Source organism: Sinohyriopsis cumingii, chromosome 17, assembly GCF_028554795.1.
Source record: "Sinohyriopsis cumingii isolate HCF-2022 chromosome 17, ASM2855479v2, whole genome shotgun sequence".
In the NCBI taxonomy this organism is placed as follows: domain Eukaryota; kingdom Metazoa; phylum Mollusca; class Bivalvia; order Unionida; family Unionidae; genus Sinohyriopsis; species Sinohyriopsis cumingii.
Window position 1 is genome coordinate 37,073,636 of NC_142977.1, and position 20,235 is coordinate 37,093,870.

Below are 20,235 nucleotides of genomic sequence, written 5' to 3' on the forward strand. Positions count from 1 at the left end.
CCCTCAGTGGTCCCAAATTACATTGGATCATTAGTCGTAATGATACAAGCTGGTTTCATTGCCAAAAACTGGATGCCTTCACTAGGCAACCAGCAAGTAACTACTGACTTCTCTTCTCTATCGTTACATCACAAGAGGCAAAGTTCCAAGACCCTTGTATGCATTCAAATATTATCTCAAGTGTGCAGAAAATACCTGCAATGGCCAGACCAGGCTTTATCTGCCTCTCAAGTCTGGAAAACAAGACATAACACCAAAGGTGATAATTTGCATGGTTAAAGGAAGGTATAAAATCAGCAGCAGCAGAGAGACTGGGCCCACCAACTATTTCGTCCAACAGGACCATCTATCGAAAACATTTTTGATAGAAGGTCTTATTTCACAAAATTAACCCTTCTAGCCAGAAACTATGATGACTAAATCCTCTTTTCTGGCTAGAAGGGTTATTTCGACAAAGATAATTCACTATAAAAATGTTTCTTGACCGGGGTGACGTCGACGAACTTCTCGTGGGGCCCAGTCTCTCTGCTGCTAGCGATGTAAATATTTTAGGATTTCTGTTGTGAATTAAAAGTTCAGGTTAACAATAATGGCCAGTATCGGAGAATCACATTCCGCTAGACTAGCTCGAGAGCGATTAGCAGCAATAAAAAAATTTCTTCCTGTGCGAGATAGTGTCAGAGAAAAATTACAGCAGAGACAGCAAATTCAGGAAGGTTTCGCAGAGACCACAGGGGAATTATTTAAGCCCGTAACTGCAGTCACTGAAAAGGTTTTAACTGCGATCAAAGGAAGAACTCCTGAAGAGGCTGCAATTAAGCTTGAAATTCAATGCCTTATGTCCTGATTTACTTGAAGCACAAGGGTTCGGGAATACAAACTTCATAAAGATAAAATACATTGGTGTATAACTGTATATTTATAATGCACCATCGCTAATTTCCATGTCATTTATTACAACATTTCTAAATTTTGTGAAATAAATGCAATAAATATGGCACGATTTTCTACATAAACGAAATATAGAGTCGTTTCCAGGTTATGTTAACAACTGAATATATAGCGTACGGGAAGAATACCACGTATTAAAAAAATGACGAGATGATGTGTTCTTATTGGGTATGATACAGTAGTGATGTCGATGTTAATAAGATCATGGGTAGGGCGAGCATTACACACTGGAACATATAATTTTGTATCAATTTGTCTTATTGTATTTTATTTACCATCGTACCATCCATTCTGGAGAATCAATTGATATATAGTAAGAAATCAGTGACAGTTCACTCATCGTTTTGACAATAAATGTATCATTACTGATATCCTCCGTCGGTGAAGTAATATGACCATGCCATATATGTTGAACGAGTACCTCACACCCGCTGTATAGTTTACAGCTACTGTGCTCAGCTGTTGCTCTCTCTCTGTCTCTGTCTCTGTCTCTCTCTCTCTCTCTCTCATAAAATTAATAGAAATATATCAAACTTTAGGATCAATCATCATTATAAGGAATATTTTATTCGAATTATTAACAATATAAACGAAGTTTTTCCCCCATGATGCATCATCAAAACTCGGCAGTATGCGTGATAGGAGCTTTTTAATATACATGTTTATAATCCAGAAATATACGTTCCAAAACGGAGAATAAAACTATAGGCAATATAATTGTTAATTCCATTTATTAAAAGCGGTCCTGGATAAAAATTAAATACATATTTAAGGAAGAGAAAGGGGCATATGTTGTCTATATACGTTTCATCTGGATCTGAGTATGGATTAACACGATTCCTACAGTACCTGCCCATTAGCACTTTTGTCTCTCGCAATCATGGGTTTACTACACGAATATTGCAAAAAATCTGTATTTTTGTTCCCAGGTTTGAGGAGGTTAATCTCCATTTAAAAAAAACCAAGAAGGAATAGTTAGAAAAATTAACAACAGATAGACAAAACCTATCATTTCCGTAATTCATCCTTCCATTTGCTTTAAGTCAGATATATTTTGAAATAAAAACAAATTGTAGATGGAAGGACACGTAAACAATAACAAGTACGTATTAATGATAGTTAAGAACATCGCGCTTTCGCGAATTATTGATCTCTAGATATGTATAACTTTGAGGAAAATTACACAGACCTGGTTATCCTGTAATATTAATATTGCTTTGCCTTTGTGAAGATCGTTTGATTTTCTGGATAATGTTAAAGTGAACAGTGCCGAGGATAGTACTCAGATAACTAGTTATCTTCAACGTGTAAAGGAAGCTGTACATCCACTTCTGGTTATGTGGATAAATAAGACTAACTTGATATATCAATTCTTTGTCCAAGTTGCAAGATGTCACTGATTTGGAGCCAAGGTTTCTCTTTTCTCATGAAGTCCAGGAAGGCATCATTATCTTCTGTAACAAGAGCCTTTACTTTACATGTATTTCTTCCCCACTTCGAGGGTAGATCCATTAGCTTTCGTAGTGACCAAAGTACATCGTTTTCCTCTTTTAACCAGTATAAATTGTAAGCCTTGTAAATCTCCATAGGACTAGGGTTTTCATCCTGGAGAAGTTCTCGAAGTCGACGCTGTACTGCAGACTGTCTCTCTTCACTAAGTGGATATTCAATTGTGTCTTTTGTGTATCGTATTATGGATGGATCTAGCATTATCATAATGGGCTTTTTGGGGTTACATTGGTTTTGATTTACAGTAATAATATTAACGAAAGATTGTCTAGAAGCCGGTTTGAGTTTCGGCGGAGCCTTTTGTGCGGGGAGTGCAACATTTGCAGTTTCTGTTGCTGGCGGTGATGACCTAAATGTAGTCAAAGGTCTGCATGGATTCACTTTCTTATTCTCTTCTCGATATTGAGCCGGGTGGGACGAGGCTGAATATAAATTTGATTTACTTTTACTTTCAAAACTGTTTGTTACACTTACTCTGTTTCTTTCAGTAGGTAGAGTCACAACACTTTCACCGGGTATGGGATTGTTTCTTGCTGCTGTGGAATTTGAGCTGGGTAACGTTGACGCTCGTGGTGTATCTTTCAAATTTCTTTCCGAGATCAACGAATACTGTCTTTGGTACAAAGATGAAACCGAAGGTTCTTCTGAGGTAGCGGCGAGGTTCGTGGTTCTACCGAATACACTTTGGATGCTTCTCAGACCTGTGGTAAATGCTGATGGTGTACTCTTATAAACTGGGTGTGCATCAGAACTATCAGTGGGTAACGGATTGCTTTCTGTTTCTGTTACATGCTCTGAAAAGTCTGAGCTGGATAAATCCAAAATTGGTCTAATATCCCTCAAATTTCTCTCCGAGGCTGACTGATAGTAATTTTGGTACGATGATGCAACTGATGGAGTTTGATGTGCAATATGGCTGGGTGTTTCTTTTCTACTGGATGAACTTCGACTACTAATGTCGCCGTGAGAAAATGATGACGGTGAATTGTTGAACATCGCCTTTGCTGTGACTGATGCGCTTCTGGAAACCGTTTTATCAGCATATTCATTTCTATGGTATCCAAAGAGCTGCTGCTGCTGGGAGCCATACATGCACTGTGATGTATCAGTGTTTGTTTTAATCCTGGTTCCTTCTGTATCGTATCTCCAGTCATTCTGAGGCTGCAAACGCAAAGAACTCTGATGACTGCTTATTGAAAGACCTAGTCTGAAACTATCTGCATAGCCTGGTTTCAGAGATTCATTGTATTTGTTGAAGTTCTGATGTTGAAGATAGTTCTTGTATTTCTCAGGACTCCTGGTGTATTTGTAGTACCAAGTACCGCCTGGATCTCCCCTTACTCTAATGCTCTTTCCTTCATTATATGTTGTATATTTAGCCTCATCCCAATAGGTTCTTTTGATGACAGATATTTGAGTACAACCACCTAGAAGTTCGAAATGCTTGAATACCCACAAACGTCGATTATCATAAGCGAACCACAGTCTATTCCTAAAAACCACCGAAATTGTAGGAATATCATCCACACTAATGTCGCCATCTACAAGTTCATCCAACGTTTCACCAATCATCTTTCCCCTATGACGACCAGTGAAAATGCAGCTAATGCTATCTTGCGAGTAACGTATTTCCGAAGGTGTTAGCTTCAACATTTCATCCCACCCAAGTCACTGTCCGAACCTTAATACTTTAACAACCTACCATGATTACTTATAAGAATAATGTACAGTAAAATCCGAGAATTTGTCCTTAATCCTTCACGAATATGGTCTTGCACTTCCTGCACTTCAGTGTGTAAAACCAGACAGTTTGAAAGATTGTGACCTTGGCTGCCTCTTATAAGCAGTGTTCAACTGTCGTATAAATTGTAATTGGAACTTATCAACGCAGTACACTGTTTAACTTCAAAATGATAAGAGCAGAGTATTCCAACTGCATATGGATTTTCTAGTTTCATTTTCCATTTGTAGCACAGAGATTCGTGGAAGTAGCAAAGGTTCCCAAGTCAATATAAAACACCTGGATAAATAATCGATGGATGGGTATTGTTGATATCATTCTCGCTGTCCTTTATCTTTGTCTATCTCCTCACCGCTCAGGTGGCAAAGTGGTTAGAGCGTCCGCCTTGGATGTGGGAGGTCGCTGGTTGATCTCAGGTCGAGTCATACCAAAGACTTATAAAATTGGTACTAACAGCTACCTCGCTAGGAGCTCAGCATTAAGAGGTTAGTGTTAGGACTGGTTGGTCTGGTGTCAGGATAATGTGACTGGGTGGGACATCATGCTACATGTCTGCAGCATGATACTCCAATGTTAGACATCACTATGAACTGCCTCACTGCAGGCATCGTAGCGATATGACTGATTTTTAAAAATAAAAACTACATTAAAATTCCAAATCACACACACACAGACAGACACACATACAGACAGACACACACACACACACTCGTCTATCTCCTTTTCTTAGTGTACGTTCTTTTTTTCTTGTTCTAGAGATCAGTAGCTTCATTGAACCTGACAGTTTCATTGTACCGAACGAGCAAACAAAAACACACAATCCTCAATCCGACAGTATGGACGTATACCAAATTTATTACCACAAAAGACAGGACATTGAAAGAACTACTGCGTATCATTTAACCAAGGAAACTAGAACATGGCACACCCATGAGTCAATTGCCATCGAAATGTTAGCGCTAGAATTTTACAAATTTTTACTAAACTTTACGCAGACCCCCCCCCCCCCCCCCCGTCCCCCGAAAAAGAAAGCTAAACAAAACCATTTACATGTGTCTCACGTACCTGAAGGGATCTAATATGAAAGTGTCCGGTTTGACTACTATTGAATTAGCCTGCATTAAGTTGTATAACTCCATTATTTCTCTTTATTTTTTTCCTTTTAAAGCTAATTTAATTTACCTTATTGCTGAAGAATGCATTCCTAGATATTCCTTTATAGATAAATTCTGTCTCTTAAATCACTTGTTCAACCTGGAAAACGCCTGACACTCGTATACGTCGGTAACCTGCCGGCAATAATATGCATACATCAGCACAGGACCTTAAATCGTAAGCCGTTATATCTGTGGCTTTTGTTGAAATAAAACACCAGCTGAGAATTCTGATCGCCATTAACGGTATTTGCAATCACTGACGAAAATACAGATATCAAGTTTTGTCACAGAACTGAAATTCCTTTAACAGTGCATCTAACTGGACCCAACGCCTTTTGGCATTCAGTTTTCTCTTCTTTTATGGAAATCATGGGGTTGAGGCTTCTTATCACTTTGGAATATAGTATCTGCCTCACTTGTACCAGTGTGCTTATGTTTGTGCATGCGTATGCATGTATGTATGTGGAGGTGGGTAGGGTTAATCCACCAGAAGATGATTAATTTTACTCTTTTCTAGAGCATAATTTAGCAACCTAACTGAAAGATAAATAATTTACTCAAGAAAGCATTTTGGTCGTTTCTCGCTCATTTTTAGGAGTAGGGACCCAGCTCCTCTTTCTCTCTCTCTCTCTCTCTCTCTCTCTCTCTCTCTCTCTCTCTCTCTCTCTATATATATATATATATATATATATATATATATATATATGATTTTTTTTCTTCTGAAAGCGGCTGAACTATCAATAAATACTTGGATCTGAAAATATGTTGCCATAACAAAAGTCATTTCTCGACCTTTAAGATGAAAGCAGCAGCAGGGAGGGCGAATCATACAAGTTTTTTTTGCGAAAAAAACCTTCTATCAATAATATTTACAAAAATAACTCTTATTTTGGAAAACAAACCCTTTATTTTAGTAAATATGACAATAAGATGTCTATTTACTAAAATAAAGGGTTTATCATATAAATCTCATCTTGGAAACGTTATTGCGCGATGGTTTCGTGTTAAAACCATCGTGGATTAGCGCCCTCCCTGCTGCTCTCAGCGAGAATATTTTTTAACTAAATAGTGTATCAGTGGAATTAAAAATTTAAGTTAACAATAATGACCAACATTGGAGAAGCATATTCTGCTAGACTAGCTCGAGAGCGACTAGAAGCAATAAAAAAATTTCTTCCTGTGCGAGATAGTGTCAGAGAAAAATTACAATTGAGACAGCAAATTCAGGAAGGTTTCGCAGAGACCACAGGGGAATTATTTAAACCTATCACTGCAGTCACTGGAAAGGTTTTAACTGCTATCAAAGGAAGAACTCCTGAGGAGGTTGCAATCGAGGGTGGAAAACCAGAGCAAGGCTTGCTTCAAGCAATAAAACAACTTAGTGAACAACAAGTAGCAGCCGCAGCTGATCCAGGTGCAGTAGGTCCACTTGCAACTGTCAAAGAAACATTTATAAACAAATTTACTGAAGGTGGTATCAACGAAATAAAAAATATTCCATTGAGTAACGTAGATGTACTTAAACAGTTTTCTGTATGGATCGTCAAAAATTATAATCGCAGACATAAATTTTTAAACCCAGGGGCTGCTAAGGGTATGTCTCAATCCGAGTGGAGGGATTATGTGTATAAAATAAATCGAGGTATCTCCCGAGTATCTCCAACTGATGATACCTATAATTTTATAAAACAGGAGTAATTGGGGTTAATAAAGAACTGAGAAAACAGATAGAAAAAAGAAAAGAAGAGGAAAAAATCGCGAAAATACAAGCGAAGGAAGAGCGAAAGAAAGTTACAGCACAGAAATATCAACCACCACCTGAACAGCAGGAAACTAAACGAAGTGGAAGACCTAAAAAAGAGAAACCAGCGTCATCTTACTCTGCTCTGGAAGTAGAAGAGATTCCGGAAGAAAGAGATGTTTTTGAAGAATTGGAGTTGGAACCTAAAACCGGATCGGGTTTTATTCCCTGCCCTGATAATATTCTCAATGATGTATCTCGGTTGGAAGTTCTCATCGGAGGAAAACGTGCCGGGAACAACTCTCCCGAGATTATAAATGAAGCCGCAGATATCTGTCAGCGACTATTTCAGCGTGGTATAATGGATGTCAGCGTTTATCGCTAACTTATTAACGAGCTCGTAGACGGTTATCACAGTGACTAATAATTTTAGTTAGAGAAACAATAATTAAATAAAATGATACTACACAATTCTTTTCGCAGACCGAGCATGGTCAGAGTAGTAAACTCACGATTACCAGTATACGAGGTTGTTTACGGAGATGGAGTCGGTGATGTTGTCAGAGATTTAGTCACAAGGATTGCTCCAAAGGCAGGACCATTAGCAAAACAATTCGCGATGAAAGCTGTTGATGTTGTCAGGGATAAATCCATTGGCGCTGTTGGTAATCTTGCCGGGAAAGTATTTCAATCAATCAAAGATAGAATAACACAACTGATACGAGGAAAACCACGTGTGGTTCAACCGCCAGTAAAACAACCATCCACCGAAGCTATGCCGGCAAATGTTAGTAACGTGGTAAATAAGGCTGTAAATCAAAAATTAACTGAACTCGCAACAACGGGAATTACCTCCAAAGCGTTGCAAGATAGTTTAACCGCTAATTTGATAGCCGGTAGTGGTTTCCGACGACGATAACATTTTTTATTTAGACCATTGCATTCGTAATAAAATGTTTGTACGTAAACCCAATGACGCGTTTGATATGTCCAGACCAGTACTTAAAGATGATTCTTTACGTGATTTTCAATATTATTCTTATGATGCTCGTACTCCTAATCAACGTGGGCGAATTGAACTGCAGGTCCAGGATACAAGCAGATATTTCTTACCCGCTGAGGCTTTCATAGAAGTCGAAGGTAGACTTACAAAAAATGATAACACCCTTTATGACGCAGCTGATAAAGTTGGTTTTGTTAACAACGGCATCATGGCGTTATTTAAAAGTGCCATATACATGATAGATGGAAAAGAAATTGAAACAATTCATGATAACGTCGACGTTGCTACAACAATTATCGGTTTAGCAAGATATTCGGATGATTATACTAGATCAGCTGGACCGTCAATGATGTTTGCAAAGGATGCCAGGGACACTGCTAATCAAAGTCCTTATATTTTTAGACAACCACGGAACAATCTTGGAAACGGTGAAGCTGATGTTGAAGATTTATATTTTCCAAACCCGAATCACAATCTAGGATTTGCAGCGCGTAAAGCCATGTTAAATGGTAATGGTCAGTTCTCATGTGTGATTCCGCTGTCTCACATATTTGGATTTTGCAGAGATGTCCGTAAGGTTATATTCGGCTCCAAACACACAGTTGTACTTGTACGAAAAGGTGATGATAATGATACTATCTGGCAAAATGCTGATGTTGTTGACGCTGGTAAAGTGACGTTAACTAAATTATCACTGTGGATACCAGTGATGTCTCCGTCAATCTCTGAAGAACAACGACTACTTTCTTTTATGGATACAGGCGGTAAAACACTAATATCCTGGAAAACGACAACCACAGACACTCTTCAGATTGATAATGCTGGATCGTTCACGTGGCATATTTCATCGCAACGTGGAGTAACAGCACCACGACATATCTTTATCGCACTTCAGAATAATAATAGATTAAACCGTCAGGAAGGAAATCCGATGGTATTTGACAGTCTTGATGTCTCTGAAGTCTCGTTGAGAATAAATGGACATCAAGAACCATCCGAGGATATATTAATAGATTACAACAACAATCATGTTGCACGTGCGTATCATCGTTTGTTGTCATTTATGGGACGCGACCTTAACGTGGATACTGGTCTGCAAATATCACAAAAAGATTTTACAACGTTGTATCCGATATATTACTTTTCGTTGGAACATCTTGATCTGGTTAAACAATCTGTTGTTGATCTACATTTCAAAGCTCGTATAGGCGGTCCTATACTAGCTGCAGTTGCTGGTCCACCTGCAATTCCTGGAGGTGTTAGAGCAATCGCGGTCATACTTTCCGATAAAGCAATGTTACTTGAAGGTGCTGGTGGTCGAATGAGAGTCATTGATGCACCAGTGGAAAACTTGTAAACAATTAGATCAACATCGTATTAAATAAAATGTCATACAGTCATGTTAATGTCACACTGACTCCTGGTCAGGTGAAGAAATTACAATCGAAAAACGCGAGCACATGTGGGACATCAATAACACTAAAACACGATCAGCTAGCGGGCGGTCCAAACAAACTGTCATTAACTAAAACCCAACAAAAACATTTCAATAAAGCGAAACAAGCAACGACTGGAGTTCGACTTGATCTCTCTCCGGCCGCGGTCAAAGATATGGTTAAAACAGGAGGTATATTTCCTCTTCTCGCCGCGATACCAGCACTGATAGCTGCTGCTGCTCCCGCAGTCGCAAAAGCAGCCGCGTTAGGAGCTGTTGGAACCGCTGCTGGAATGGCATTAAAGAAAGCCACTGGGCGAGGATACAAAAAAAAAAAGAAGGGATCCGGTCTCAGACTACCAGGAACTCCGGCGTCATGGTACCCAAAAAAGTTCTAAGTGTTTTGAAAAACGCTAGCGTTTTCACACCGATGTTGAAGCTTCCAGCTTCTAATTTTGATTTGCTTGATGCTGTTAAACAATTACGTATAAAGAATTTCAGAGGTGTATTTATGCGAGATCAATTACCAGCACAACCGAATAGCACAGAAACCGGGATTATTAATCTTGATAACAGCGATGGGACAGGAACTCACTGGGTTGCTTACGCGATCGATCCACGTGGGATTATATATTTCGATTCGTACGGGCTAGCACCGCCAGTTGAGTTTCTTCGATACGTAAAAAACATCCCCTTGATGAAATCAAGGACAAAGTCAGGGACGCAGTCAAAGATTTGGTACTCAACGTTACCAACACAAACACTAACCGATCCTCCGATATGCGGCCGTGAAGTATTAAATGTTCTTGATGCGATCTCAAAATCAGCGAGTCCTCCGCATAAAGTCGTGCATGAATACACGCTGAAAAATCAATGATTTTTTCAAATTTAAACAACCCTGTAATTGATAATGGTTGATATTTACGGAAGATCAAGCAGAGCCAAGGAAAGAAAAGAAGATATCGATTTATCGAAGTATGCGACCAAAGATGAAATTGATAATCTTTTAACGTTAACCGGGATAGACCCAGATGAGGTTATTATTTTTCAGGACAGGCACGGCAAACTAAAAACCAGTAACATTAAGTGGAATGACATAATTCACAGGGTCCTTGGAGCTACCGTAGACAACATTGTTGTATTCACTGACAGCGGCAGAATCAAAGATTCGTTGATATCAATCGCGGCGCTTCGAGATGATGCACAGAAAGCCGCCCGGGGACGTGTAGCAAAGACCGCTGATACAATGACAGGTGAACTCAGCATGAACGGCAACAAAATAACTGTGTTAGCGAATCCGGAAGGTCCCGAAGATGCCGCAAACAAACAATATGTAGACACAGGCGATAGCGCCGTAGATACTAAATTATCCACGTTGCGGGCAGAGTATGATGTTCACGTGGGCGCGTTTACAAGACTTCGAAGAAACTTCGCAAAAGCTGATGAGTCCATTAATAAGTTCTTTGGGGTTCCTCCGGTCATCGACATGAAACTTTCTGAAATCAAGACCAACATTGACACGATCAAACAAACACAGCAAGACATCGTATCGGGTATTCCTGAGATCGTTAACAAAACCAGTCTGATTAAAGTCCCCACTGGAGTTACCCCGGGGCATATCACCAACATCGTATATACGGTATCATCGGGATTCGCAACATGGTCCCGACAAAATAATACTATCAAATATACAGCAACAGCCACTGGCGTGTACAGGTTGTCTGTGTTTTCCGCCGCTAAATTTGAAATCTTTAAAACATATCCCTGGAGACATTCCACCGACAGGTTTTCCGGGGTTGTAACTGTAATACTAAACAGCGGAACCGAAGAAATATTTATACTTGAAGCCGCAGACAAGAAATTAACCGCAACATCTTACTGGTGGTGTTTGGAATTCGTCGCAGAAACGCCTCAATTGGTTACGTAAATAATAATAAAAATGAAATCAACATCAACGACAACTCCGATGACAACGTCATTGGACGCTCAACAATACCGGTATGATCAGGTACGCGAATGGCAGTCAACGTTGAAAAACACCATTGACAAATGCGTAACAAAAATAAAAAAATACAAACGGCGTGTAACTGTGCTAGACACAATAGTGTATTCGGTATCCGCGGTAGTTGCATCCACGGGTGTGTTATTATCAGCGCTGACACCAGTGACAACTGCAATCGCGATTACAATCACAATTTCAGCATCAACGACGATTGCAGGAGTTGCTAATATAATTGCAAAAAAAATATCCTCGTGCGCGATAACAAAATTACACGAGTATGAGCGGCTAAACAACGCGGCCGACAGCGCCTACTCGAAATTGTCCTCGTTGATATCATCCAACCTTGACGATACAACAATATCAGATTCTGAATTCACGTTGATGTCTAGCATATACAACGATTACGAGCGTGCAAAGAATTTTAATTTGAAAACGATGAAGATAAATAATGACGGAGATACTTCAAGAGATAGCCGCAAATACATCTCCGGTAAGGACCACAATGATATCAGTGTCCTCGACGCAACCTGAATTCGATATTAATTTTCCAACTGCAATTCCAGTGAAAGAAATCGCGCTGGCACAATTACGAGTATATCACAGTTGGCCCAATATCAGGTCGACATCATTTCACGGACAATCGCCGAATAATTCATTTGTATTTTCGTATAAAAACAGCGAGGATGGAACCCCAGACTGGGATACTATCACGTTACCAACTGGGAGTTATCAGATCGAAGAAATCAACAAAGAAATACAGCGTCAAATAAAACGAATTACCGGAAAAGAATCAAAGATCAGCATATCAGCACACGAGCCAACGTTGTCCACGATCATCGAAATCTCAACGCCGGGTTACGCCGTAGATATCCATAACAGTTCAATCAGAACAGTATTAGGATGGCCTGAAAATCCACCTCAGACAGCACCGATACCACCAGAACCCAAAAAGTCTGATTACGTAACTGACTCGCAGTCATATCACGCAATTACACCGCTACACCGAGAACGTCTTGATGAGATCCGCAGGGATAATTTACAAGGTAAGATTTTTCCTGTCGCGCGCGGTGCCGATATTGTGTTTAATTTTACTCGTGATGACGCAGGGTGGGTGCGTGTTGGAGTTACTATGTATCTGAACGATATCATTGAATACTTGAAAGGTATTAATGACGCGCATGGAGCGCACTGAAAGTATCTACGGCAACACCTCCAAGAACATATATCCGCGGTGCGCACCGCGGTGACAGGTTCACGCGGAGAAATTATTAAACAAATTGAGATATTAAATCAACTTGCCTCAGATATGGAGTATATTAACAAGCACGTGGTTCAGGCAGTAATCGGCAGCATATCTCCCGATAAACAAAAATTTCTGAATAAGTACTCGCTGACCGAAGCTGAACTACCGAATTTTAAATTACCAGGATATGTTTCCCCGGCCACGCTACGAAAATACGTCACTGATATCATCGATGAATACTTCGATGACATACTTGCACAATGGAAAAAAACACTACCAGAACCCGTTATCTTAGCACACAATAATTCCACAGCGAGCGATGGCCGGCATATTTCTCCGGGCATCGTAAATATCACTGATGTCGTCGCGGTCAATCTTGTATGTGACGCAATTGATGGCAGTTACAACATAGACACAACAGTATCAAATCAAGCCCAGCAAGGGTTTATACTATACTCATTTACTCCTAGAGAACCACCTGGATTTTTGATTGTGCAAGAGCCAATCAATACGCTAACAAGGATGAATTTTAAAGTCACTGACCAACAGGGTAGACTTTTGGACCTACGTGGCGAGACGGTTAGTATTAATCTGCTGGTAAAGTCCTAAGGACTTTCATCGTGAAACGATTTTCAAGTCTTAAGACTTTCATCCTAAAGGATTTTCAATGGAAATTCAGGGAATTTCAGAAACGATTTTAAGACTTTCAATTAGCGATATCATATCATAGTAATGTCCAAAAAATCTTCGAATTACCAGAAGTATGATGATGATGATGATGATGATGATGAAAATCTCTCTGACAGTGAAACACAAAGTGTTTCCGACGCTAGCGTAACAACACATGGTGTTTGTGAATCACTAAGTGATTCTGACAGTGATTTTGTTGTCAGTGATTCCGATGAAGATCTCTCTGACAGTGAAACACAAAGTGTTTCTGAATCACTTAGTGATTCCGATGATAGCACTGTGGGAAACGCTGGCGTTTCCAACGGCATCACCATCAGCGACAGCACTGTCGTAATAAATTATATTAAATGAACGCGAAAATAATAGTATGTATCAGCACGTGAAATGTTTAATACACAACAAAAGCGCGCTTGAAGAATTCATCCGAAAAATATTTACCGGAAATCATTTCCCGGGCGTTGTTAAAATAATCATCGATAAGTATGGCAATGATGATTTTTTACTGACAGATTTTCAGCTGAAGCAATTCCGCGAAAACAATATCACGATGATTACTTGTGACGCAGACCAAATCCTCAATGTTGTTCACTCTTGCATTTCACGGGATCATCTTGATAAGATACTGCAGTAGAAATATCTTTGATATTTCCATCCTTTAGGATTTTTAAAAATATCGAAGATATTTCCATCCTTTGAAAATATTTTACTTTATACATATTTTTTTTACCACTGACAATTTCGCTGATTTTCATAGGGTATTTGCTAGTAAAAATCAAAGAAATTGTCCATTTTCCTGGATTTGATAGGGTATTTGCTAGTAAAAATCAGTGACATCAGACAGTTGCAAAAAAAATACTATAATAATTATTTTTCCTACGGGATTTTATTTTTTATTATAATATTTTTCTGCAACAGACCAAAGTCACGGATTTGATGGGGTATTTTGCTATGAAAATCAACAAAACAGACCAAAGTCACGGATTTGATAGGGTAATTTGCTATGAAAATCAACAAAACAGACCAGCATCGTAGATTCATAACGGTATTTTGCTATGAAAACCAGCGAAATTGTCCATTTTCCTCGATTTGATAGGAGTTTTGCTATGAAAACCAACGAAATCGGACAGTTGCATAATTTACACAGTAAAAAAAAATATTACTTTTTTTTAACTTTCGATTTCACTTCTAGGTACCCGATTTCACTTCCTTGACTTCGTCAAGGAAGTAATGCAATCAAGGTGAGGTATTTACTTCCTCGTCAGTGACGAAGCTATCATTACTTTCTAAATTCTCTGGATTTTCACCCTTGACTTCGTCCTTGATGAAATCAGCGGACATACAATGTTTCAATTTTCTGACCCGATTATTAATTATCTTCTTTGTTTCATACTCAGCTGCCAGTGCCAGCCTGATCTTTTCAATTGCACGAGACAGTGGAACAAATTCATTTATTTGTGTCTCCGCTACGCTGGCCAGCGATTTATACAAATTATTTTGGATCATCTTTATGAATCGATATTGATATTTATGTATATTGAGCAGGAAAAATATAACGCCCTGCGCGCTTAGCTTCGTATAATGATTCAAAATCTGACAGAATAGTTTCAACATTTAGTAATATTTTAAATCCTTGTTTTTCTAATTTTTTAATAGCATCAATCACATTATTGATATTTTCTTGATTCATATTTATGTATATTTTTATATCTTTAAAATAAAAAAATAAACAGCAGTCATTGATGAGCGGTTAGTCTTATACTGGCTTATGGGTCTCCACGAGGTCCTTTCAGACTAGATTTTTCACTTCCTTGACAGCGTCAAGGTGATTTTTTTTTTTATTTTCAGATTTTTTTTTATCTCAGTCTTACAGAGCTTTTCCATGGCTTCTCGGCATCCTCGTGATCGGTTCTCTTAGCCATTTTGTTTTTGACCGTAGAGCTTATACATCCAATGACTGCTGTTTATTTTTGGGAGCTCCATGTGCATATCCCCCCCAAATCGAATCCCAAGGGTAAAACGTACCCCCACGATTCGACGTGGAGGAGATATGCACACAATTACCCTTCTGGAGCCCCCAACTATTATAAAAACCCTATAATCGGGCCCGTCGACAGTATGTCCGTAACGAGGATTCGAACATGACATTTGATAGTGTCGGGACGAAAGTCAAACGCGTTACCATTGTGCCACTTTCCAATCTGATAGTACAGGGTTTAAAAAATCATATACTGATCCACCTGTCGTGAAATTTATACAGGTAGGCCTCGCTTACAGGTAAAAAAATACACCTTAAGATATTGTGCAGAAAATCGTCTGCTCGTTGTGTTACCTGTGAATGCGGAAGTGTTATAGTGCGCTGTCATCCTTGACGCTGTCACCTTGACAAAATCAAGGGGGAAATAATCGCATCATTGACTTTTCACGCAGTCACTGCAGAGTTATCTACAATAAGAAAATATGATCCAGCTATCAAACTTACTTGAAAAAGTTGATTTGATAATATTTTCTGCGACACGTTGAACCGAACGCGGTTTAATACCAAAATACTTCGCAGCTGAGTTCATTGAGCGAAATATATTTTCTTTATTAGTATTTTTGTTGAGAGATCTTACAGCTCTGGGAATTTTTGCAAATTTACCAGTGCCACCTCGTGCAGAATTCTCGCCCTGCGTGATGGCTTGTAAATTTCGAAGAGAGTTATTAAGTTTATTATTTTCTTTGTGATCAATTACAAGACCTTTTTGATCTCTCCACGGAAACACTCGAACACAAACCTGTGATTAAGATACTTCTTTCTCCCAACAGTAAATCTAAGATAACCAGCATTATCAACAACACCAACTGGTTTTTTCAACTTGCAGTGTCTCACTATTCCCTGTCGTGATGCTTCATAATTCTTGATTGTGGGATGTGGGACAAATTCTTGATTCATTTATACTATAATATATTTGTCTAATTTATAATTTGTCTGAAAACCTAGTTATATAATCACTTTCGGATTTTAGCGCGTCTCCGTTATTTTTTTTATTGTAATATCGCTTGAGTTCCCGGTATCGTTTCCCCCCGCACCTCGCACATAATTGTGTTTTACCTCTGACACCAATGCCACATCGCAGGCAGGGAATAGATCATGTGCTTCCTCGTTTGATGCTTTGTATGTGTTCACCGCAGAATTCTTTCCTGCAGGACTTACCACAGACTGTTACGGATCCAACTTTTAACCATTTGCAGTTGTTCATTGTATATATGATATTTTCTTATTTAAATATTTGTCTTAAATATAATAATGGAGGAGTTTTCGAAATTATCCGCAGTTGGCGCTGGGAGATTCGATCTTGACAGGCTAAACCCGGATCCACGACGACGGCATCTAACTGATCTGTTTAATATTATCAACGAGGGTAAAAAAGAATTTCGCGACGACGGAGCCTCTCATGTATGGTCGACATTTAAAATTATCCGCGACGCTGACGATGTCAATGTCGCTGACGAACTCTTCTTCGATGATGAGGTCATCATCTATGCTACAATGACTGATGCCCGAGCAAAAACAATTATTGATTATATTGATTTTCATCAACGTGAAAAGAAATACTTTTTCAGAATAAAATTTATTGTAAAAGTGCAAGCACTTTCCAAAGCAGATTCCGATACGTGGATTATCCGTGACAAACTTGACCCTGTTCTTGCTAACGGAAAGACCGCTCTGTTAAGCAGCAATTGTAAACCAGGAATGCTGACCGGGATTGATAAACCATATTACGCTCGAGCGTATCCTGTGACCGCAGTCATTTATGGAATATATCCGGTAAAAAAACAAAAATTGATAAACTCACCCCGATGCGAATGACTGCGTCATTTACTTCGTCGACGACTACGTCGTTGGTGTTAAATTGTGTAGCCGAGCGAGTAATGGAACATTTTAAAAACGCAAAACGAGGAAACGGTTTAACCGATTTGCGACGTAAAAAATAACATCATGGGGTGAATCGGTTAAAGATACCGGGGCAACAATAAATGATGTTGCTGTGCTATCAAGTAAATTAAAATGCTCAATAACAGTAAAAACACTAACCGGGGAAATATTATATAGTTCGAAGCATTATAAAAAGTCAGGAACACCGATTGAAATTATTGATCATAATTCGCAAGCGTGGACTGATGCAGTTACAATATTTCCACGAGACCGTGTTGTCAAGTTTTATCGCGGAAACATATACGAGGTTATTTACGCGCTGAGTAAAACCGACCCTGTGTCGGTGTGGTTATTTAGGAGCTCCGAAGATTCCGAGTATGATCAATTTGTGAGACCCAACGGAGAATTATACAGAACAGAATCGTTGCAACAACAAATGAAAAAACTCGCAAAAACGTATATGAGAAATGCTAGCGATGAGCAGTTATTGGTTAATTGTTTTACAGTTCCAAGTGTTGCCGCTCACGCCGCCAGAGAAAGAAATTCGTGGAGACCAACCCGAAGTCAGTTTCTTTCGGATATACAATTAAGTTGTGTCGAGTATGGTCATGGCGGGTTGTGGAATACCCGATATGACTACCGGGATATGATTTCCGTGGATATGATTGCCTGCTACCCAGGAAGCTTTCTCGGGAACGGCGAGTGCCGCGAATACTTTGCGCGGTTTGGACACCCCACGAACTCGATGACACGAGTCGCCGTAAACGGCGTTTTACCCGACGCTGATTTGACAGGATTTGCTCGTGTGACTTCGTTTGAATTTGCTACGGGACTTCATCCGATTTGTTATGTTTGGTTTGGCAGACACTTCGTTGAAAAGCGCTGGGTACCAATAGTGTTATTGCGATATATGCTTGACAGCGGCATACTGGTATCGTTGACTGTCAGTGAAGCAATCATATGTTATCGACCGCAGACCTCAGTTTGGTTGCCAACACCGGAGCGTGTTACCCTTGAAGAAGTTATCGGCGAGTATGCACGAGAGTGTCCAAATAACCCGATGGATGTCATTGTCAGTGAGGCTCCTAAAATTCTCAAGATTAAACTCAAAAACAGTGAAAGCACAGCGAAAGATCTTGGACGAAGAATAATCGGTAAATTTACTCAGGGTGCAGCATTTGATCATAAAATGCATCACTCGCGGTTGATTATCGATGAAGCTGAATTGGATTTTATAATCGCCGACGCGGTTGCCAGAGACATATTTTGTAACAGGGAGGATGTGTTCTTGTCCGACGGGAAAAAGTTGGGTACAATTGTAAGTTATATCGACGGAGAATCGCCTCAATACACACATTTGAGATCTTCAATGCTGGCTTATGTTTCTATAAATTTATTATCGATGGTAAATCGATTTCCTGACCCATACCATACTGGTATGGCAGTTAGAGTTGCCACGGATTCATTTTACATCGACAAGAAATATTCAGAATCACTGACCGGTATAATGAAATTCTGCGGCGGAGATGAATGGGGTTCGTGGAGAATAAAAGCCGAGATGTTACACGAGCATTGTGAATCCGCTGATGTTGCAGTCGAGGATGATTATTATAAATCCGAGATGCCAGAAATATCTTCCGCACCGTCTGTGTATGATCCAATCACCAGACACAAAACTGTTTATTTGAACGGGCCGGGAGGGTCTGGTAAAACAACTCGAGCGATTGAATTATTTCGAAATTCAGATATGATTGTGCTAACACCTACACACAAGCTTGCCAGAGATGAAACAGCGAGGAGTCAATTCTTGTACTTATCACAGCTTTTTCAAATACAGCGGCGGTGTGTGGACGCCAGATCGAATGGGCACAAAATATATCAATGATATAATAATTTGGGATGAGATATGTACGGTGCCGCTGGAAACGTTAAAAACATTTCTTGAATGGCTGCTAACGAAAAATACTGCAGTGATTATGTGCGGCGATCACGGTCAACCACCTCCGTTTGTCGGCGCATCTCCGCATGATTGGCTGAGGAATTTTGTTGATTATCACGAAGAAGTGTCTGATGATTACCGAGCACTTGATGCAACGCTGAAAGAATTTAAAACATTAATCAGGCTACAACCGAATAAAATTCAATGTGAAATTATGCGCGAGATGATTCCTGAAACTTCGATGGGTGACATTTTACGAGTGTGGAAACCAGACGATTTGACAGTGGCAAGTAGAAAGATAGTCAGAGACGCACTTCAACAAGAGCTATTTCAATTACAACAAGAAAAGTTTCCAATGCTGCCAACGCCGTTATGTTATAGACCAGCTGATACGCGGTTACAAAATATAGATGTTGTTATTCCAGGACGCCTGACTGCGTCAGGGACCTTGACAGAGTCAAGGAAGCAGAATTTAGTATTGAATGATATTGTGTTAGTTGACATCGATGCTGTCGAGGATGCACTAGCGATGAATAAATCCCCGTGGACGCTAAGATACGCAATGACCATTCATTATTCTCAAGGACTGACTATTTCAGATACAACTGTCTGGATCGTTGATGATCGAATCGAATGGTCAAACTTAGTCTACTTAGCTGTGTCCAGAGTCAGAAGAATATCTCAACTGCGAAGAATTGTCTTGGATGAATCCTTCGATTTTGAGTCAATAGCTGATAAAAACAACACCGATGGTGATATAATAAGAAAAAAACTCGCCGGTTACAAACAGAGTGACAAAAAAAATAATCGCGATTTTGATCTTGATGTTGACTTCGTTGTTGCGCTGAAACAACAGCAGAATAATCACTGTGCGAGCTGTAATTGTATAATGCTATGGCAGTATTCGA

General features: G+C 39.5%; 1 protein-coding gene across 1 annotated transcript; it reads right to left on the reverse strand.

Moving 5' to 3' along the window:
- Nucleotides 1-1,499: 1,499 nt before the first annotated feature.
- On the reverse strand, nucleotides 1,500-4,367 carry LOC149778439 (uncharacterized). The gene has a single exon (XM_089939270.1). The coding sequence runs from the start codon at nucleotides 4,111-4,113 to the stop codon at nucleotides 2,305-2,307; it is 1,809 nt and encodes a 602-aa protein (XP_089795396.1). The 5' UTR covers nucleotides 4,114-4,367; the 3' UTR covers nucleotides 1,500-2,304.
- Between the last annotated feature and the right edge of the window lie 15,868 nt (nucleotides 4,368-20,235).